At 43.9% G+C, this 23820-nt stretch overlaps 1 protein-coding gene across 1 annotated transcript; it reads right to left on the reverse strand.

Moving 5' to 3' along the window:
- Window positions 1-3656: 3656 nt before the first annotated feature.
- On the reverse strand, window positions 3657-22988 carry LOC131265161 (titin). Its single transcript, XM_058267422.1, has 10 exons — window positions 22811-22988; window positions 21199-21354; window positions 20757-20899; window positions 14643-14780; window positions 14332-14458; window positions 7986-11695; window positions 5191-5526; window positions 4981-5127; window positions 4669-4753; window positions 3657-4583 (listed from the first exon to the last, which is right to left on the reverse strand). The coding sequence occupies exons 1-10, from the start codon at window positions 22986-22988 to the stop codon at window positions 4516-4518; spliced, it is 5088 nt and encodes a 1695-aa protein (XP_058123405.1). The 3' UTR covers window positions 3657-4515.
- Window positions 22989-23820: the final 832 nt, after the last annotated feature.

Raw genomic sequence — 23820 nt, forward strand, 5'->3', positions numbered from 1 at the left:
GCTCTTCGTTCACTATCATCGGTAACGCGTTTATCCTCCTCGGTATCGTTATCCTCCACCGCGAAATCGACCCCATTAAACACTTCGATAAACGGTTTTCCGTACATACTCTCCAGTGGGGGGATCGTTTTGTTCTTCAAGGCTTTCTCGACGGCTAGTCCTATTTGCGAGCACAACTGTTGGCTGCTGATGATGCTTACTTCAGGATATTTTTCTCTCACCAATCCTGTCCCCCGGACGGTAGTGTTGTTGCTCGTTGAAGGTACATTCGATCGTACCAACATTCGACACTCCGGGCGATTTACGTATATCATGTTAGGTGGTGTTGGAGATATCGCTTCTTCTTGCCCGGTCGCTCTCAATGGCACCAGAAAGGGGCCATAATTTGACCGTTCAACTGTTCGAGAATGCGGTGGTTCCGGTCGTCCAACGTACATCCTATCCATTGGACTGAGGAGCTGCGATTGATTCGGTTGCGGTGGCATCGTTTCGCAGTGCATGTGTCTCGGTTGCTGTCCCCCCATTCCATCCAACGGTTCCGGAAGAATATCGCGTACTTTCGTTGGGGTAAGAAAGGATGTTTCGGTCGATTTGGAACACTGCGATGGATAGAGTTTCTGCGTTCGGTAGGGATAGTGTTTCTTTTCCACCGCTTCAGTATCCGATGGTTCCGATGGCGTTTCTTCGATGTGTATTTCCGGGCTTGGTTCTTTCCTCTGCTTGGTGTTTTTGGAATCAGCTTGCCGCTTAGGTGGTGGTGGTGGTGGTGGTTTCTTTTTAGCGGGAGGATTTTTGGATGCCGGTGCCACAGGTGGAGATGCTTCTTTTATTGGCAATTTGGGGGAACATTTTCTTTGTTGCTGCTGTCGCCTCGGTTGCTGCTGGGTACGATCTTTTCCTCCTTCAGCGTAGCTGTGAAGTTTGGTTTGCCGCATGGGTCCTTTGCGTGTGGTGCTGGTGGAGGAGGTCTTACCAGTCGCAGGCAGAGGATCTGTGGAAATTTTAGATGAAAATTGCGTACCAGTGGATCGCGTTTTCGCGGGTTTCCGCTTTGCGTTCGTTACCGTTTGCTTTTGACGCGTCCACTGTGTGCCGACGGTCACCGCTGCCTTCGGTGGTTTCGGAGGGAGAACGATGGGAAGTTCGCACTGGATCGACTGTTCCGTTACCGCCGGACGCGGCACCACAACCGGCGGTGCCCGTTTGCGTACCACAATAACACGCCGTGCCATCTGCGAGCGTGCCGCCTTCGCTTCGAGCTGGCGCTGGCGGGTGTGATAGCTTTTCATCCACTTCATAAATTTAATTCTATTGTTCGCCATACTACGGTTATAGGTAGCTAGATGCCGCTCCAGTATGGTGGACATTTTTTTATCGAGCTTCGTCGCGACCGTTTTACTCGTTTCCTTCACAAAACTCTCCTGAAGGAGATGCTGCTGGTCACTAGCCGTTTGTTTTCTTTTGCTTTTCTTTTTCTTCCTGTTATCCTCTGTCTGCTTATCGTCGTCGGAGTCATACGTTTGGATGAGATTGCTTAGTCCAGTCTTGAACGACGATGCGGATTCCGAATTTGCGTTCGATTGTTCCGTTGTCGAATGATTCGGTGTGCTGGTGGTGGGCACGGTTATCGATTGGTCTTCCGGGGGCGGCATCGTCTGGCACCAGCCGTCTACGCTGTGCTTGGACGATTGCACCACCTGCTGGCTTGTGCCAACGCAGGCTTCCTGAAGCGCAGGTTCAGCCGTTTGGCACGTGGCATCGGCAAGGTGGATTTTCTTAGGTGGTGACGAAAGTACAAACACACTGTCCGTTTGTACCGGAACGGTAGCTGTCCGCGTAGGAATACGTGCGGTACAGTAGCGGTTAGCCGTTTGTGGTGCGATCGTTTGTATACCACGGGTGATTCGCATCGTCAAACTTCGTTCGTTGCGATAGCGGGAAGAGGAGCTACCCGAATGGTCCAGGTTGGAGACATTCAAACTCGCAACGGACAACGGCGTCCCGCCACCCGGTTCCAGGAACGGTTTCTTCCTGCTGCTCGTCGGTGTGGAAGAACTTGCTGGCCACTGACCCTCACTCGTAGCGACGCTCCTTTTACTGGCCGTTTTAGGTGCGGGCGAAGCCAACACATTCTGGTTTAACTTTTCAGCCACCATCATTGGGGCACTTTCATTGTGCGCCATTTTGAAAGAACAATCAGAAACGGGTAGAAGCGAATTTCAAACCGTCCGCGTTCTAATCCCCGTGTACTTTCAGTAAAATATACACTACGCAACGCGTCACTTTGAAGTACAATTTGGTAAGAAAAAGTATCATTTCACTATCGAAAAACTTTAAGCACAATTTAATTTCACAACGAAATGGAAGCTCCACTAACGATCCAACCTTCTGTACACTCCACGGATAGCTGATAACTGAACAGGTTCTCTTATCGACAGCAAGGTAAGGGCCACTTTAAAAACGGTTCTATCTGGTCAGTTTGCTGGTGTAGGAGTCAAATTTGTTCCACGGATTGTTGCGGCATTGATTGTTCATTTTTTATGCCCAAGACCGCTTTGTCTAGCGCATTTGAGAGAACAAATTTCACACCGAATATGGGTGCAGAGAGAATAAAAAAGTGCCTTCCTTCTCCAGCTATTGGGTACATGTACTTGAAGGCAAGAATTGATGTACACTAACGAAACCGTTTGTTCAATGGAATTAAAGTGAACCACCTTGGCACCTTTCCTTTTGCATTAGCCAGCAAATAGAATTTAAAAAAAACGGGACAGCCCCGACTGATGCAGACAATTAGTGTTGGTTTAAAATGTGTTATCCCAATTGAAAACATCGTTTAAATTGAATTCAGAAGTGGTTCGTTTTTGCAAAGTGTTTGTAAATATTTTAAAATAAGAATCCAGAGTTAGTGATGGATTGCAAATTATAGTAGATCTAGAGATACCTTCCGATTTTTTCCATCCTTCCAGGGATAGCCTTTCCTTACAGAGACTGATCAAAAGGGTTTACAATTTTACCTCAAGAGAGTTAATTTTTTGCAGATCTAGGGAAAATAAGAGTTTTTAAATTTTTATTACACTTTATTCAGCTGAACCTTCTTCTCTCAAAGAAAAAAGAATACCATATTTACCAAAATTAACAAAACCGTAAAAATAACCAAAACATATTGTTGCATTTTACTAAATTAAAAATATTAAATCAAATTAAAAATGATGGTAGATAATTTAAACTATTTTTTGAATGTATTCATAAGCAAAACAAAATTAAATTGCGAGAAAGTCTCAGCTATTATAAGCAACATGACCCGAAAATTATTCTTAACACGTTAAGCGCTATGCGAAAATTGCACCGCTTTCCATTCTGCCAGCAATTCGTAGAAACGCCGACCTACCTAACGGGCTTTGTCGGTCCGAGCAGACTGACGCCGGCTTACGGGAAAGAACACTGTCGGCCCCATGGGACGTGTTTAACGTGTTAAATAAACCAATGGAACACGAAAACCATTAGAATAATATCAAAATATGTTAAAAAGGTATAATTCAAACGTTTGTTTTATGTTAACTCAACTTACTATACTTACTTTGTACATTAAAGTTGAATCATCAAAGAGGAAATGCGTTTGAAGTAAAACACAAAACATTAACAATATGAATGTTGTATTTAATAAACTATGTTATTTTAATCTTCTTCATGATAAGTTCATACATTCACTGTCATATGTGCGTACGTACAGCAGAGTTCCTTACACGTTTCTAGACCATGACGTAGAAACGGGCGAAATAAAACGTCAAATATATGCTCCGGTTATATCGGTATACACTACTTTTCTACTTAACTATTACCGGTTTGCATGTTCTACGGGAGCCAGAATACGGAGACTAAATTATAGGAGCAATAAATATGTATGCGATTACCTTGGATTAAACTTGTTGTGTTACTTCATAACTTTAAACGGTAAAAACCTAAGCAAGATAACGAACGTAATGCGCGATAAGAGTTTTCCGTTTTTCTGCACGGAACACCAACAACTGAAAGCTTTCGAGCAACATAGTCATTATAAACATTATCCTCATCGAAACACAAGAACACACAATTCGCTACCGTACAATACCTTACGTGCCGTTAAAAGTATGTTACCGTTGCACAAAATAGCAGTGGTAAAAGAGGAGTGATCATCCTTTGGTAAGGGTGTTCCATAAAATTTGGCATTTGTGTAGTCTTTTCCGATCAAACATCAAATGAATGTGCTTCGGCGATGAGCAATAATGCGTTAGCTTTCATCATTTCTATCAGAGTTTTGGAGCAAAAGTTGGATTGACTTGGACTGACTCTTTCCTGCCACCCGTGGGACAGTTTCGCGTGCTGTGCCATTTCCGATGCGGCGGAGAGTGTTGAGAGCTAATGTAATTCTGCGATAGAAAAATATAACTATGCATGTACGTTTGCGCAGTTTCTCGAACGAAACGTTCAAACGGCACAACTTCGGTCGTAAATTGGTTCCCTCAGTCTGCGAGTTGTCTATTCACCGTTCTTTTCCGGTGCTGTCGTTATTTCTTCCTGAGGCTTGTGCAGTTCCGTAACAATTTCTGGGAAAACAAAGTCAAGGCGAAGACGTTTTAGTAGAATGTTCTTCTAGGCGGAAAATGAGTTTTTGGGTTTCTAAACACACACCTCCGACTGCGACGGTTCCGGTAGCATCCTTCTCAATGAAATCCATATTGATCAGGGACAATGTCATTTTTCCGCTGAGTATTACCTAAAATATATAATTATATCAATTATGTAATGATGTAATGATAAAAAGGCAATTAATTTGGGGGTTTTAGAATGTTAAAAATAGTAATTTACAAACACAGAAGAGTTCATTTAGAAATTCATTTGAAAAAGCTAACCACAAATGCAAGTTCATAATACAACGAAAGAAAATACTCAAAATTATTCAAATTTTACTAAATCATCTAACAACACTATATTTCTGCTTACCGGAGCATCATCCTCTTCCTCTGAGTTTTCCGGCTCCAGTTTCTCGATGGCCGTTTCGGAATCGGCCACCAGGATCTTCGAGTCGTGCGGTAACCGACCATCCAGGACGATTGATCGTGTTTCCTTTTCCTCGGCCGTAGCGCTTGACTGCGAATTGGAAAATGTATGTATAACCAACCGGCAAACTGGCCACGACTGCCAACTTCTTACCCCTTCCTGGTGTCCCATCGGCAGCAACGGAGTCGTCGGTCGGCTGAGCCGTTTTCCATTTTCACGCTGGGTCGTCACCTCCATGGCCATCACCTTAACCGTGCCCCGTTCCGTGCTGGTGTCACGTTTCTTCGATCGCTTCTCGGGAGTGCCGCTGGCGGAGGATGACGATTCGTCCGAGGTACGTTTTTCCGCCTGCTCGCTTCCGGTGGTATCGACCGGCTGGACCGCATGCCCGTTGGTGGCCTTTGCCGATTCCTCGCTGCTGATGGTCGTGATTTCCGTTGTTGTCACCTCCGTGACGGATTCGGCTTCATCCGCGGTTACGTTCGATTCCTGCCGCCGCGATCCGTCGGAATCCGGGCGAAATTCGGCGGACAATGTACAAAAAGTTAGTAAACGTACTGAGAAAACGGGCATTCACAAAAGAACGAAGAACAGGAAACGGCAGATAGGAATCGGAAGCAAAACACAGTGTTGTTAATAATCGGAAGGATTGGCCGAAATAATATGCCAGGACATGTTTTTATCGTTAGCAAACGACTTCTGAAAAGAAATTTTGTCTTTTTTTTTAAACAAACTTACACAGGCGATAGAGAAACAAAACCGTAAAATCCAGAAACAAAACACGTAAGTAGGTATAGCAAAACACAGGAAACAAGGTAGCAACGGTGTTACATGAAAAACTTGGAGTAGTGGTAACAAAAAGGCAAATCACTCTTTGCTGTGGTAATGAAAAGTAATTGGTTTTGGGTTGTTTTTTATGTTGCTTTGACGAAAATTATAGTGTGTCGTGTTAGCGACAAAGTCTGTAAAATACCCATTAAAAAAGCCTCCTGGATAACCAGCCATGAACTGATTCGAAACTGGAATAGAAAAGATATTAAACTACGACGCAGTAAAGAAGTACATAAATTCCAATCAAAGGTTTCTTTTCATTTTTACTCTTAGAAAACAAAATATGTTGTACTTCATTCTTAGTTGATTTTAAGTACAATTTTTAAAAACTGTAAAATATAAGACCACGTGGTACTAAACAGGAGGCTTTCGGGTAATTGTTTGGGAGTTGCGCGACTACGTAAAACAAACGTTAAAGGAAAAGAAAAACCAAGTGTGTCAGAAGGGATCACTTCAACGCAAGAGCAAACGGAACGGTTCGGGTTGGGGCAGCTAGGACACACGGGGGGAGATACATATCATTGCTATTTGGGGTGTAAATTAAAAAAAAGGATAGCCAAAATACACAGACACAAAGAAGTTGCACTCTAACCTTGCTTAAGTTGTTCACCGTTTGTTTCTTAATGTTATCTATCTTCAGTAACTGTTCGTCTGCTGCGGTAATTAGACCTTGAATAGCCGTGACGACTGTTAATAAGGGATATTTTGTGCGAAGAGATTTTTCGAAGAGTAAAACGTACACGTATGCCGGGTGTTTTTTTTTTTTTTTGGTGGGGTTGATGTGTTGTTGTTTGCATGTAAAACGCGTTTCAGTTCATTTTCGATGATGAATGGTCATTTGGTGTGGGATAAGTAAACATTAACATTAATACCAAGATGTTGGTTCGAGGAGAGGCATTACATCAGTAACGAAAGTAGAAAAGGATCGTGTGTCGGAGGTTGAGAGGTTTTTTGTTTTTTGTTGTTTTGTGATGAAGATTGATTTTTTATTTGTTTTCCAGAAGGTCGGTAGAAAACGTGAAATGAGAGATAGTTTAATATCGATTAGTTTAGCGCTCTGCGGTTACACTCGATCATTGAGGGGGATGGCGGGAGAGGGTATAAAAACGGGAAATTTGCTGACCTTAAGCACCTGCTTGAAAAAACTCAAATAGGCAGCTACCTAATATCACTACGTGCCCTGCAGCAAATAGCATAATTGTGATAACCGAATACAAACACGATCTGGACTGAATTGCTTTTGGCTACAAAAATGAAAGCAAACTATCTCGAATATGCCCTTTTATGATTGTGCTTTATGCTCAACATCCAATTCATTGCTCGTGTGCTGTATGAAACTGTCTCGGATTAGGAGCGAAACAGTGAGGCGCATTATGTCGCGATTATTTGAAAATGCCGATTTCAAATCCGGTTGATTGGACGAGTGGAAGCAAAACTGCCCAGTTTTTTTTTACTACTCGGTGTAAGGTAAAGCGCTTTCAATAAGAGTTACAGTTTCAATTGGCTCTATTTATTATAAAATGTATACAATTTTTGCAACCATACAGGGACACTAACACCCATTTGTTTTGCTTTCGTTAAATATATACATCAATTGTAGCTCGAACCTGTTAGAAATTTTGTAAAATTGTGCTAAAACTTAAAAATGTAGTTTTTCTTCGATAGTAAAAATTCTTAGACACAAAGAATAAAACGAGAAAATATCGATTAATGGTAAACTTGAAAATACAAGTTGGTTGTTAAAATAAACTAATTTAAGAAAAGTTAAAAAATTTAAAAATACTATACGTAATGTCAATGCTATATACGCAATGCGCTTTAAAAAGTTGATAACGCTTGAAACGCAACCAACTCGCCCAACCAACACAGAAAAGATCCGGGTGAAAGATGAACCAGCTGGACCTTCATCATCATCTACCTAGTGGTGAAAAATGAAGTGAAACTAGGAGAAAACCCCCGAAAGTGGCATAAAACAAATCACGAAGCGGCACGATACTAACGCGAACACGAAATCAAACCGAACAACAACGGAACAAACAAAACTGTGTTTGAAGAAAACTAAATCAGGGAACTAAAGAATGAAATCAACGAAACAAAAAAAAAATAGTTTAGCTAACCTGGCCCTTGGGGATGCTGCCCATATTGGCGATAATTTTAGTCATGGCGCGTTCCGTTTCGTCCAATTTCTTACGCAACAGCTCGAGCTCCATCAGCTGGTCACCGGTGCCGTCACCGCCGGTGCCCGCCAGGAGGATCGAGTTCGAGCCCGGTTGCGCCTGCGCGCGGTTAGCAATCGCGTAGGAGGACGCAGAGCTTTTGCTATTGTTACCACTACTGTCGCTAGTGCTATAGTTAGCTAGATTCAAGGTGAGAAACTTGGGATTAGTAACAGTGCTGCTGACGCCGCCGGTCGGTACTTGGCCAATGTGTCGGTTGATGATGGTGGTGGTCGTCGTCACTGTTGTGGTTCGCACGGACTTGGTAGAACCGTCCTCCGGTGACTCCTCGCTGCTGGTGGCGACACCGCCTGCTCCGTTGACGCTGGCCACGGCCACGGCTGCATCTACGGTGTGAAGATTGAGAGTTTGTGTCTCACTGGTCTCGCGTCCGGCATGATGAGGTGCAGGTGGTGCATCGTGTTGTGGTGCGGGGGATGCGGATGGTATGCTTGCCGCGGTCGGGACCGGGGTGGAAAATGCAGCAGATGATGAGAGGATCGTTGCGGATGATTCGGCGACCGGCAGGGGATCGCTAGCGGGGATGTTAGTATCGCCAATCGGTATCGACTCCACCCGGTTAGTAGTGGTAGAGGCAGTGGAAAGCCCGTTAGTACCCTGTGTGGCGCTAGCGCTACTGGGATCCACCATGCTGTGCACACCGGATGCCTTAGACTCGATGGCTTCCACTACGAGCGCGGCAGAAGCGGCCAATCGTGGCGGAGCACTACCGTTGTTGCCCTCAAGTGCCGCCGCCTTCGAGTCGCTTCCCTCCGATGCTCCGCTTTGGATGAGCTTTTCGGTAATGATATGATCGACGATCGACTCGATTTCGTTCACAACGGCAGCAGCTTCACTCAGCGTACGCTCCACTAAAGCTTCCTTCGAAACGTGCGCAAGCGTTTCCTGCGACGGCATTGCAACGGGTCGACTACCCTCATCAGGCTGCTCAGCAAGCTCGGCCTGCTCATCGATCGCACTCATAACCGGCACTACCGTCACGAGCGGACTGGGCAGATTGCTGGCGGTTTTAGAAATTTTTGGCGACTCGATAGTCCCCTCGTCGTCAGCAATAACCTCAGTGATTGTCGTCGTGTCCGCAGTCTCGATCGTCATCGGCACGATGTGCTCCTCAATTACCTTGCCTTCAGCCTGGTCCACAATGATCCCGTCATCGTGCACCTCCTCGATCAGGACACCTTTCTCTGCTTGATCGGTGTCCTCAGCTGCAGCTGCACCAGATTGGTTTCCCGCCACCGGTTCACTTTCTTCTACCACCGTTTCGGCTTCCACCGTCGAGCGTTGATTTTCTTCGCTTCCCTCGACAAACACGGGCTCGCTGGAGGTACTGGTGGTCATCACCTCCGTCGTGATCAGTGCCTCCGGGAAGGTTTCTTCGATCGCGGCCGGCTGTTCGTTTTCGATCACCGACGCCACACTTAGCGATGTGTCCTCACTTACTTCGTCGATCTCGGCTCCGTCTTCCTCAACCGCACCTACTTGTACAGCCTGAGCAGGCTCCACTTCGACCACTTCTGACTTTCCTTTTTCTGCCTCATCAACCACCAGTGCTTCAGGGGTGACTTCAACTTGCTGAGCCTCTACTGGGACGACTTCCTCAGGAGCGAACCGCTCGATGACGACACCGTCGACAAGCTTCTGCGTAGCGGGATCGAATGCGGGCAGTTCTCGCTCTTGGGCCACAAACTCTTCCGCTTCCTCGAGCACCTCCTGGACGAGCTGTTCCGCTGTGGACGCAATTTTCTCGGCTAACTGGGCCGCCAGAGAGGATGTCCTGGCATCTAGCACCGTCATCATTTTTACATGTTTAGTGCTGTCCACTTCGGTGGCGGCGTCGGCACTGTCTTTCGGTTCCTCATTGGTTTCAAGAGGTTCTTGGTTTGCTTCTGATAGCGTTTGTTTTTCGTTGACGAAATTTTCCTTCGACACGACTTCGGTAGCCTCAGGTTGGATTTCATCGTTTTCAGCAACGATTGGTGCATCGTTGGTAACTTCAAGTTGATCTACCTCTTCAGAAGCAACAGTTTTTGACTCGGTTTCTTCGCTCGTTGCAGGAACGCTTGCCTGCTCCACAGTGGACTTCGTTTCTAGAGTTTGCTCCTCAATTTCAACAACTGCTGAAGGTTCACTCAAAACACTTTCAATGTGTTGAACTTCTACTACCGGTTCGTGGACGACTTCTCTGGTGACCACGGTTACAACCTCAACAACCTCAACAACTTCAACTACTTCTTGAGGTGCCTTAGTGTCCGGCTCAGTTTTGACAAGAGTTTTCTCAACGTTGGTCAATTGCTCTGGCTCGGTAACCTGCTCTTCAGGTACATTATCCTCGACTAGTACAACAGGTTCTACAACAACCTCTTCCTCTGCCTTAGCGATCAGAGTTTTTTCTTCAACCTGCAGAGACTCCTGTGTGGGTTCTTCAGTGGTAGTTTCCTGCGTGTTCAATTCTACGGTAACGGGAGCAGTTGACGGAGCCGATAATTGTTGTTCTTGCACAACTTCCTCGATTACACTTTGCACTGGAACCTCTTCAATTGTTTCTTCGGCTTTCGTTACATTCTCTTCTGAGACGAGAGCAGTTTCCTCTGTGGTAACCTCCGCAATAACTTCTTCAACTTTATTTTCCGTTGTAAATTGTTCTTGGGAGACTTCCTCGATGACAGCTTCCACTGGACTCGCTTGTTCAACTTTTTCTACCAATTCGTTCGCCAAGGGTGCACTCGGAGTTGCAAATTGTTGCTGTTCAATAATTTCTTCAAGGACAACTTTCGCTGGAACCTCCTCAATCGATTCTTCAACCTTTCCCAATGCGACGCTCGGGACACTCTGTTGCGTGATGTGTACCTCCTGAACGATTTCCTCGACCACGATTTCCTCTGGGACCTTTTCAATCGGTTCGTCAATATTATTTTCCACTTTTTCTGGCACCTCCTCAATCGATTCTTCAACCTTTTCCAATGCGACGCTCGGGACACTCTGTTGCGTGATGTGTACCTCCTGAACGATTTCCTCGACCACGATTTCCTCTGGGACCTTTTCAATCGGTTCGTCAATATTACTTTCCTGCTCGTTCGAAACGGGCGCACTCTTCAGTGTTGCGTGTTGCTTCAGAACAATTTCTTCGACCACAATATCGACCACTGGAATCTCCTGCTGAACGTCGGCGTCAACCGTCTGCTCGACAACTTCGGTAAGTTCAGCCTCCAGCTTCGTCTCAACCGCAGGGCCCGTGGACACGACCGAGGTCTCCTCGGAGGACACAACCTTTTTCACAACGATTCCATCGACTACCTTCTCGGTAGTAGGATCGTGAGCCGGTTGTTCCTCGCCGGAGTCTTCCCCGGTGCGTGCCGTAATCTCCTGCTCCTCCTGGACGATCGTTTCTTCAAGTGCTTTCGCCTCTGACGCCACCGTGTGCTCGGTGACATCGGCGTGCTGTGAGGTTGCTTCTTTCTGCTTCGACAGCTGCTCATAGTCAACGGTGAGCTCGGCCTGCACCGAAGACGCATGTTGCTGCTGCGGCTCAACGGCAACGACGTCGGCGGCTGCTGCCGGTGCTACTAGCTCACCGTTAGCAGCGGTTTGTCCTAGAAATAAAATCGTAAAGAAAAATAGCAAACACAAAACAAACAAACAAACGCAAACAACGGAACTAAGGGAACATAAACATAAAATAAAAAGAAACAACGGTACGGAAAGTAGTATAAAACTAATGATCATCACAGGTAGAGAACGGTGGACAAACGGAAATCCAAAACTAGACTAAACTGCATCCAAGAAAGAGGAAGAGATGTGGACCAAGCGGCGCTGGCATCTTCCACCAGCGTCCCTGTACCAACGTTCGAGGGGAGGAGGTTCGAGCCGTTTCGAGCGCCGGAGTTAGTTCAATCGACTAATGTGCGCATGGGAAATCGGACACGCACCGTCCGATCCAATGAGCCGTAACGGGCACTTTCTAAGCTAATTGGAAGGAATCGCACGGGTAAGCCGGGTTCGAGGTTTTAGCTTTTATTTCGCCCAAAAACCTAGCTTACCTTTCACTAATCATCCGAGCCGGGAATTTGCCGGTAAACACAAGCTGCTTCTAATTGACCAGCGGCCGGTCCCGGGCAGATGGTGAATGTAAATCCATATCCATTTTTCGAAAGGTACGACGCTTTTGCGAACCGAATCAAAAACCCGAATCGGTCGTATTTATTAGTCCAGGTCGGTTTGTAATTGATTCCGACAGACAGTTGACGTTAACTTTCAGTCAATACTTAAACAAACAAAGTGTGTTTTGAAAATGCACATTAAAATGTACCAATTTGCGGAAATCGTCCCAACGAACGAATGAATTTTATTATCGTTTAAATCGGGTCCATGCACTTCCGGATTCCTGTGCAGTGACCTTGAACTCACATTTGTGCGCCTTCCCACGTACCCATTAGGTCCGTTTGTGTGCAAATAATAAAAGGAAAACCGCCCAGATTGATCCACTTTACGGTGGGTGCAATTAAATTTCCAATTAGCGAACATTTGAAAGGTGTACGTGGTGGGAGGGCTACTAGGAACACACTAAAAAAAACACACACACACACATTCACTCGGAGGGTACACAACAACACAAGTTAAACTCACTACCGACAACAACACGTGGCGCGGAGGGAATCGTTAGCAACCGAAAACCCCAAAGTTAAACGGTTCGGTTTCCGTGGATTTAACCGACTGGAACACTCCGGAGCGGGGGCCAACTGACCGTAGGATGGAATGGGCAACATTTGATCTCTTCTTGCTACGATTAGTAGTGAGCTGAAAACACTTTTGTTTCACCGACTTCCAAAATGGATGATACACAACAGGGAATTACACACGCGGGATTGCAAACGAACGCCACAACCAAACCGACAATCTTACTTTTCCGTTTCTTCGGGCTCAAGCGAATGGAGAACAGTGGAGAGTGAAGTCGAAGCCCATAAGGTGCATGAAAATGCTGCATGTGCAGGGTAATGGTTGTAACAACACTTTACAACCGTGGCACTACCGTGAACAAATTTGGAGTAGATCACTTTAGCAAAAAGGACATATTTCTAGATAATTTGCATCCTACGAAATACAGGGTCTGTTAGATATTTCAACGATCTAAGGCACTTTCGAAAGCACAGTAGCTCGTGTGGAGGCGCGTGTGTGTGTTGGTGTGTTTGCAGGTAACGAAAGAGTGTACTTGTATCATTTACGACAAAAAATCGCATCCTTTGACAAAACGAAACAGGGATCGATCCTAAAAATGCTGTCCCAGCAAAGGACAGCGTGACTAATGCTACCGTTTTTCTACTGAATGGTGCGAAGGTACTGAAGGGTAAAAGCGAGTGTTTCTTGGGGTTCAATGGGAGGACTCTTACTTGCGCTATGATCTTTCCAGGCTTGGTAGCATGTTACGGGAAGAAGAAGAAAAAGAAGAAGAGGTCGGTAGAGATACGATATGAGAATGATTCGTAAGGCACGACGGAAGGAAGATGTAAAATGGAAACCCACGAAAGATGCATGAATGCAGAGAAAGGAGAGAGTTATTGTGTTGGATAAGATAATGCATGAGAGGGTGAAAAATTGCACGATCGAAATGGTAAAACAAATTGCCAAACGGAGTAGTTTTCCCCCGGCCAAAGGTAGCACGGAAATGGTGCTACCCATAAATTGACGAGAAAATGTTATGTTGTGAAATAAAATTAAACTGTTTTCGATGGAACAGAGGGGTAGAGATGATCGAGGAGATCAATGCACGATGCAAACGGGGGGATGGTGATAACTGTGCGATCATGATTTATGGGACTGTTTTGATAAGCGATTTTAGACTTCTGTTGTTGGCTCCTAGAACTTCTTAAACTGATAGATATGGCATTAATCAATTCAATCCCTTTTCTTACAATACTTATGTATATTTATTTAATTTAAATTATTTCGTTTGTCTTGTTTCTTTTGAAGAATAAATTGTTCTATTAGAAACCAAAATTAGCTATTAGCCTTGTTTTTAACTTATAAAAACAAGCAATGTTGAAATGGCTCTATTTATGTTTCGATTAAAAGATCGGTTATAAACGGAGTTCGTGAGCACGTGATCGTAAATCCGGTCACTTTAAGAAGCTCTGGTACATCAAGTCAACCCTCGGTGGGGCTAGTGACGATCGAATACGTGTGCGTTTGGTGGCCAGAAGGTGCCATCGAAAGCTAAGAACGTGGAACTTACCAAGCTTCGTCGTGCCGTCCTCCGGTCGCTTGATGTACGCTTGATCCGTGGTGAACACTTCGCTGCGGAAGGCCGGATCGGGCTTCACCTCCGTGTACGGTGTGGCCGGTGACTTTTTGAAGATTAGCTGTTGGCAAACACATTGGCCATTGCAGGGGGGGTGATGGGAGGGAAAGGAAGAGAGAGAGAGGTAAGGACGATTACTTAAACCGTTCAGTCGGGCAGAAACGGGCGGTGAACTTCGGTAGTCAGTGCGCCGTTTTCTTCATGCATTCTTCCAGTTCCGGCTCCAATCCCGAGAGGGTGCTTACTTTCATGATGGTGTAGATGAAGAATGAAACTATACCGATGGTATAGAGTGGCATTATGAAACCCATTGAGTTGGCTGATTTTGTCGCTTGATGTGATCCAGCTCCCATAGGTGGGCGCATACCAGGTATGGGACCGGGCTGCAAAGGGAAAGAGAGTAGAAACGAGAAACCGTATGCAATTATGAGCGCGTGCGTACTTCCGGTATCGGCAAGCGGGTTTTTCTTTATTCTAACGCCGGGTAGCGGCAGGTTGTGCAGATTATTTTAATTATTTGCATGCATCAAGCTGTATAACTAAGTGATTCGATGGAATAATTTATGCGTGGTTAGAAGCGTTACTTTTAGTAACGATCCTGTTTGTTCTGTTTTGTTCAACTTGTTGGTAGAAATTTATTGATTTATTAAATAATATTATTTAGGTGACTTTATAAAAAAAACAAAAAATTCCAAAAATAAACTTACTTACTAACAAAGAGACTAACGTTACTTTTAAAACTGATTCAGTAACATTTTGATTAAAATACCAAACAAGGAAAACATTTTAAAATAGAATTTCAATGTTAGTTCAACTTCAAAAGACTTGAACAAGTAAATAATTTTCGATAAATGAAACAGAAAAGAAACATTATCATTGACAATGTTTATAGAAGGCGTATGAAATTATTTAAAAATTTATTTAAAAATATATGAATCCTTCACTTTATTCCTTTTATTCGATATGAATCATGAATCTTTGAAGATTAGAATCTCAAAATATTGATGAATCTTTTGAATCTTTTATGAATCTTAATCCATCTTTTATGAATGTTTCTTTAGTCTTCATGATTGTTTGATGTGCATGGATCTATACGACCAAAACGAAGTTATTAGGAATTGTTATTCTGGATCTTATAAGATTCAGGAGAGATAAGTTCTCTTTTTATCGTTTTTTAGTTCTGAAATAAATGTTTCACAGTATGTTTTAACCAATTATCCATATTTTTCGAACTCATTGTTAGCATTGAAAATTGTTAGGACAAAAATGTAATAGCATCTTTAGTTTTAGAACATAAGAAAAAATAAGAATGTGGCACCATGTAAAAATGACTTATTTTTTCATCAACTATTTGTCTTTGTTGTTCACTTAACAGCGCATACAATGTGTAAAACCATACGAACATTATCAGACATCACTTTAACTGTTTCCTTTTGCTTGCACAAACCCAACCCAAAACCAGCCGAACACGTCGATAAAATGCAACGGAAGCTTAAGCTTCCCTCCAAACCATCCGATTTCGACCGATTTGTTCGAGCAATCATTAACAGACCTCGAACAGCATTCATCCGAGCGCCGTTTGCAGACTCGTCTTCTGCTCGGCCGCGCCAAGAAAGTGAATCATTAGGGCGTGAAGGAAAACACTCGTTCAGCTTGTGTACAGATCATTCAGCTGTACAAAAACCGTGTCCGGATGTTCTGTCATCGGGCAAGCACACAAAGTTGCCTTCAGGCCGTCGGCGCAGGTGAAAATGGAACCAAATCGTCGACACTTACTGTTTCCGATCGAAACGGTGGGCTGCCTTCGTCTGCTCTCTGTACGACAGATTTTTCCCCTTCAGTCAACACAATAATAAACTTCGTCACAGGTCACACCGCACGGTAACAAGGATAGTTCCTTCGGGGCACAAAACTAAACTTCTCTCGATAGGCACTTTCCCCGCTACTACTGGCGCAAAATGCTGCTGCTGATTCGTTCACATTCACTCCAAAGTCTGCAACGATCGACGAGCACGTTCCGTGGTTCCGTCGCTTGGAAAAGATCGCGCACGATTGAAGCGCTGGTTTTCCGGGGTGAGGCGCTTATTCGCTCGCGGTGCAGCTTTCCGTTCGTTCGATGGTGGTTTGCGTGAGTGTTTGCCTGCCCGAACGAAACATTTGGAACGAGATTCGGTGGAGGGGGAGGAGGTGGGAAAATATGGAACCGGGCGGCCTAAGAAAACCGTTCACCCGGCATCACACACAAACGCACCAGATCGCGCGGTCCAGATCCGACAGAAGCCATCTGGAGAGAGAGATAGAGAGAGCGAGCGAGCAGGGCAATGCGTTCGGCCAGCATGGGGACGGATTGGTGGCCACGAAAAATAACCGAATTTCCCATCGGCCGGCGATCGAAACGGGCCGTCCTTCCGCGGGGTAGGTTTCTTCGCCACCGGCGCAATAGTGCCTGAGCTGCGTTTGCCATTTTTCGTGCGGAAAGATAGGTAAAAATATGAACAGTCGTCCATCGTGGCGCCATCGCGGAGTTATTTTTCCTGCCGCCGGAGTTATTTTTGATGCGGCTGCTGGCGAGTGGCAGAAATCTTTCGCACGATTCCGGCTGTTTATGCCGAAGCCGTTGGCGAATGTTTTGCGTGGTCAAATTTAATTGGAAGCTTTGTGTATGCAAAGTCCATCGCGAAATCGGCCGGATGGGGTTTTGGAAAGTACGAAAACAGGCGCTGATTAAAATGTTTACGACCGATTGAATTGTTGTTAGCTATAGTGCAACATTGTTTTATAAAACTAAATGTAGTTCTCCAACATTGCTCTTCTATTTGTAATTTGACAAAGAGTTGTAAAATGAAAATTCACTTTAACTTTATTGTGTCTGTTGGCTTTGCAAAGGAAAGTAGTTCAGTTTTTACTGCAGTGAAAAAAATAAAATTAAATAAAACATACATCAAACTATATGTAAGAACTTCAATCAAAAAGCTTTTACACAAATGGATGAATAACTGTTTCAAGACAAATGTAAAACTAACAACTTCATTGCACTAATTATTTCAGAGTGTCGACGGGCAGTCTCAGACTTGCCTCGGAAATAAATTAGCAATGAATGAATACATCGAGCACATTTGGTGCAACTTTCTGCCCGGAAAACTTCGCAGGAAGCTGTAGAAAACTAAGTAAACTAGGTGCGTTCGGTATTCGATCGATACCATATTGCTCCCGGTCGGATCGGATTTTGGTGGGTTTCTCCGTGTGCTTTATTTTTCCGCTAGGCCTATTTCCACACTTCTCTGCAGCATCAGAGGGCATCGGCAACCGTCGTTTCTTCCACAGACCACATGCCGGTTAACTTTTCTTCCAATTTTTATTGAAATAAAAGAAAAATCCAATTTACTCTCGTTTTAATTCAGTTTCGGTTTCGACACCACTTTCAAAAAAGGAAAAATCGAAGGAAAAGAAACAAGGAAACTGAAAAACCGAAAAACCTACACCGTGCTTAGCGGGGCGTTATTTTCCACCCGATTGGTGGGCGGTTATTTGGTATCAATTGGTTTGCTGACGTATTGCAAAGTAACAGTTCAGACAAAACTACAACTACGCATTTTCCACCCGGTTCGGTGGAACCTCACTGAAAGGAACCCGCTGACACACACTCCATAAAGCTGGAGGTCACTGCAGAAAATGCATTACGCATGCAGGATGGCGGCCATTCGTCGTTGCACATCGATGAGTGGTTTTTACGACGCGACGTGGAATCACAACAGGGCGGGATCGAATGCCACCGATTAGTGTGGCGATTTTCCTCGTAAGTTTGTGTCCCATTTCAAACCCATTTTGCTCCCTCTCTGCCTGTTGTCGGCCAGCTTCCACGCTGACCACTTGCAAGGAGAAAGGTGAACGGACGGTGAAAAATGGAGCATGGTTTCAGTTTTATTTTCCTTATTCACCTCCACCGAAAGCGAAAATGGAAAACCACCCCGCAGAGGCGGTCACACATGGTTGGGTGAAATTTCGGTAATTTCCTGCCCGGCTTATCAGTGCCGAGGTGCGGCTGTGTCAATTGCATTTCCATCCGAATCGGCCCCCGGTGAAACGATCTTTCGACCACTTCGAGCAATGAATATGAAACGGTAAATCTCATGCGTCGTTAGAAATAGTCATTGGCTGTTATTTTCATTTTAATTGGGACAGATATGATAGCGAAAGTGGCAGTCGAGCGTGGAACGGTTAATAAATTTAACTTATATGATGTATTGAGTCGATTATAAATTTATGAACGGCTTTTTTTTTTCTAAAAACGCATGGTAATCATACCTATTATTTCTAAGTGCCTTTATTTAACTGTCTATCAATGCCGAAAATCATAAATGGTTTCATAATTTACGGCGGTCGGTGGAGTTCACATGTGGCAAGAAAGGAAAAGCTTTCATCTTTAAATATGTTTTGCGTAGTAATTTGTTTTTTTTTTTTGAATTCCATCAAAGCTAGATGGGATTGATGGGTAACAGTTCGATTTATCAATGGAGTTTTATTGAATACTTGTTCTGTGAAGCAACGTAACTAGTTATGTAAAATACATCTCAAAGACCTTCAAAACATGTGCCTTAATGTATTTTTACTTTGGGAAAGATTAATTCTAACAATCAAGTGGTTTAAACTACCAGATTATTTTTAGTATTAATCTTTTTGTAAATTAAACCAACGCACAGAGAACCGAAACAAAACATACTATCATTAACATGTTAGTATACATTATCAATCCATGTCATATGTTACTTTTCAATTGTCTTTGAATTATATGGTACATCATTTTTCGAAATGGTGTGTTTGTGTTTATTTTACTTTCCATTTTGTTTGTACAGCAGTTTCTATGTAATTTTCTAAACCTAACGGATTGACTCTTACAGAAGCTTTCTATATTTTTCTTCCGAACCGGCGTAGCTCGGCTTCCATAATGGAGAAACCAATGATCCCTACACCAAAACAGCATCTGTTTGGTTCTGGTTGCATAATTGCAGCGCCGACCGAACGATGATTGAGAGCACAATGTTGAAGGTCACAGTCAAGAGTGGTCGTTCGAACTATGATCCCTATCACGGTGGGGTGGTTCGCTGGTTGTATAAATAGAACGTCTACGCTATACTTTGTCTGCTCGTTCAAGCGTTTGCTCGCTTGGGGCTGCATACGGCCGACTTAACGTTCGTATCTCTAGATTTCTCTGTGGTGGACAGAGAAATTTATCGACTACCACCTAATGCGTACAATATATGTATATGCTGGGCTCAAAAATACACGTATACTCGTTTATTCTGCTGGCGCTAATTACAAGGGGGAACTCCGTGTTCAATACAAGATTGAAATATATTTGGAAACGATTGAGACAGGTGGTAAGCTTCTGTTGGAAATGGATGCTGATTCTCATACTATACAACTGTTTGTAATGGTTTCGAACGGAATTTCTTTCTGCGTCTTAATAAATTATACATTTAAAATTTACTCTTCTTGCTACTTTAGAATTGGGAACTAATCTACCCAATGCAAAAATGAGTCCTACCCAGCATAATTAACCCACAACGACGTAAGCCGACGCGTTTGCCACCTGCCCAATTTATACAATTCAAATTATTCCCCAGCTTGTCAGGGTGGCTTTTGCACGCCGGGAAGCTGCAACGTGCGTAATTAATGTTGACATTTGAATATTTTAAAAATAACTACGCCACCGAAAGCAGAACCCCTTTTTCAAACATGTTAGGGGATAATCATTCGTGTTTGTGTGGACGCGAACAAAACCATTTCACTTCACACGTGATAAAAATGACGACAGGTTCTGTGGTTCGAGCACATTAGCAAATGTCTCGGGTCAAGTCACGTTTTGGAAAGTTTGAGCGATTACTAGTTGCTGATAATATGGTGTAAAAATTAATAAATAATTTAAATGGTATCATTTCTTCAAACCTAACGACTAGAGATAAATAAAACCAATAATATACCATAAACTGTTGCGATTCGTGGCTGTAAAAATTGTTTTTAATTCGTTCTTGGACTTGATCCAGCCAGCGAAAATTGGCAAACGATCAAACTGCGTAATCGTGGTGACTTTACTCGTTGAAAGAAACTCCTAACAAGTAGAATTATTGTAACAAACTCTTCAAATTCATTGGAATTATAAGTTTAAACACTTACAACTATCCTTCCTGCGACTATTTTAGGATATACACTTATAAAAGAGTCTATGAAATATTGCGATGCTCTTTGCCAAAATGCGTGCGGAATGTGGAAAGGCAAGCATCGTGCCACGGGCTTACGTAAATAAATTCCGTTCTAGTCTAGGAAGCAAGTGATCTACTAGAAGCAGCTACCATACTTACTCTGCCTTCCACGATCCTGGGCGGGGTCTGGGGACGCTCCCCACCGTGAATGGAGCCGGAGTGGGGAATGGCCCGGCCACGTTCCCGCATCGCCGGATGCATCGCCTCTGGCCGCAGATGGGGCGGACGTTCCTGTCGTATACCTGCAACAAGTGCAATCGCGGTAAGAAATCATTTTCCGGCGCCAACGCAATGGCGTACATGTAAACGAACAAACACAGATAAAACACGCTTTATGGGTTAAATTTCGCGAGCAAATAAATCTGATCTTTTGCTGCAGCAAGCGAACTGTGTCATCGGTAGCTCGAGTTCGAGTTACGCTGAACGGAGGGCGTTAGTGTTTTATAGGTTAGTTTGCCACGGCGTAGTTAGTAGTGCATCACCCACTCGGTTAGAAAGGTTATTTCTCGCGCTGGACAACTTCCAAGCCTGTAGAACCTACTCTCAATCTCGACGTATGGCGCAAAGCTCCGCTGCCGGAACAGATTCGGCTGTAGGTCCTGCTGTTGTTGTTGCTGCTGCTGGCTCGATTGCGGGCTGCCAAAGCTGATCGATGCATTTGCGAACGTTTCCTGGTCCAAGACGACACCGCAACAACCTGTGTACAATACGGGGTGGCGATACATGATATTGATCTCCACGGTACGGTAATGGCCGGCCTAACCGACCTCGTTCAGGCGCCCGAAAGCTGCCCATTACGCACAGCAAAACGGTATTGCGCCGTGTTTTGCCAAGCACCCCGGAAAGCGCTGGTTGTGTAGGAAATTTGATAATGCGAGAAAGATGTTTTGTTGCTTTGCTCTTGTGTAAGAGCACCCGGCTACTGTCGAGACAAGTGCTCTGTACGTGATCGTTTTCGTTGAGTAATGGATCTTTTAAGGCAACGGAGTGGATCTTCTTGCACTTGGATGCACCGGACCCGGTGCAGGCTTTATTGCCTGAAGGTATTTATTAACGGCCTACCGGACGGACCGGTTGAAAGCGTCAGGATTTTCACTTACTTGTACTGGGATTACGAAATGTCGTTTTTAACGACATCATTATCGGGTTTCTCTACAGGAAAGGGTTTTTTCAGAGGGTTCAACCCTGTTTTTCCCAATATCTTGGAAATGTAAACAACGATTAACTGAACTGTTACCAATCAAGAACATGAAATGAAAATAAAATGGTTTTTTCTTCTAAATATTGTAAAAATGTGAAACCTTTGTTTACAAAAGTTCTGAGATACTTTGGCTATAACTGAGAAACATCTATTTTAATTAGAATACATAACTTCACAGAACCAAGACTTGTTTTACACGAAAAAAGAAAATGCCGAAAACACTGAGAAGTGCATTCACAAGCTCAAAAATACAATTTGTATTTTGTTTGATTTCGTAACTTGTTTGACTTATAATAATTTCAATCTGTGATTATGTTATGCATTTTAAAGCCCAATTAAATCCACAAATAAAAAATAAAATAGCTGATCTTAACTTACGAATATTCCTGTATAGGTTTAGATTGTATCTATAATCACGCATTTCATATGGGAAGATAATTTGAACACCTGTGGAAATGATACTTTACACATAACCTTCTTTAATCTTCTGCTTTAATAAGCTTAGTATAAGTTGAGCAACTGTGTAAATCATGAGTTAAATATATAATATACCAGTGCGAAATACAAATTTATGCGTGTTTCAAATCCCGTGATCTTCCTCAACAAAAGTTACAGATTGTCAACACGTTCTAAATGTCTTTAAGTCAGCAACAAGGGTTTTCAGCGATCGCTCCTTTGGTGGCATGTAAAGAATATTAAATTCCCATTGCTTGGGTTTATTCAAAGGGTACAAATGCTCCACCAGTTCCTAAGTTTCTATATATTTAGCTCGTCTTATGGCAGATATTCAGTTTATAATGACATTATGAAGTCCCTTAAATATGTTTTAAGCTTGAATTAAATATTCATTACAACAGAATATCCAGTCTGGCGTGCAGTCTGTAGTATAAATCCAAGTCCCTGAAATATTTAAAACTCCCATCGATACTGTAAACAACGTCTGGGATCTTACCGGCTCCTCGATGATCCTTGATGACGTTCTTGTTCTGGCCATTGCCAACCATCATGGGGTAGAAAACCTTGGGCCACAAAATAGCGACGCACCCGACGACCGTCACCATGATGATCATGGTTTTCCGCGGGCCCATCCCGCTGCTCGGCTCCATCCTGTGCCCGGGTGCGGTGGCCATGTTGAATGGACTTCAATTCCCACCTCCTGTGTCTACACTGACGTCACGTCCCACTCACACCCCCACTCGCTTTTCTGTGGCAGCGTCCTTCTGTTAGATTATGTACTTTTTTCTCTCTTTCGTGTGTGTTTTCCACACCACTGCGCGAATTACTTTTCCCTTTTCCGGGGCCAACCAAATCTGGGACGAGGATGCTTTCGATGCGTTGACACTTTATATTACGCAACACACTCACTCACTCACTCTACGGCGACGGTGGTCGCTATTTTCAGGCCCATGCACACCGCTGCACCAAAGCACTTGGATTGCTTGGAAAAACTTGGAGGAAAAATCACTTCACGGTTGGCGCTACCCTTAACGTTTCGGGTGGTGACTGATTTTTCGCACTAATGCACACCACTCTCAAGCAAACCGGCACACTGGTATCTTTTTTCTTTTCACTAATCTTAATAAACCTTGATAAAAATAGAAACAAAAGCGATTATGATCTCAGTACTGTGGCCCGAAGGGGGTTTCGGGTTTTTACTTTCATTCAGTGTGACAACAACGTAACCCCTTTCGGCGCAATTTCAATTACTCTTCAACTTCCGCCACGTTTTCCCACCGAATCAATCCCATCCGATCGTGCTATCGTCCCGATCTGCCGTCCGGCGTCGTACGTAACTCCACCCCCGTCAAAGATGGCGTTTCGATGGATCGAACATTCCCAGCACACAGCCGGATCCCCGAAAAGCGTGGTTTACAGACGTTCAAAGTCAAGTAAAAATGTCGGTGAGGTTACATCTCCGTATTTTTGGACTGTGAGCACCTATTTATAGGTGGAATATCTTAT

Source organism: Anopheles coustani, chromosome 2 (genome assembly GCF_943734705.1).
Source record: "Anopheles coustani chromosome 2, idAnoCousDA_361_x.2, whole genome shotgun sequence".
Classification (NCBI taxonomy): domain Eukaryota; kingdom Metazoa; phylum Arthropoda; class Insecta; order Diptera; family Culicidae; genus Anopheles; species Anopheles coustani.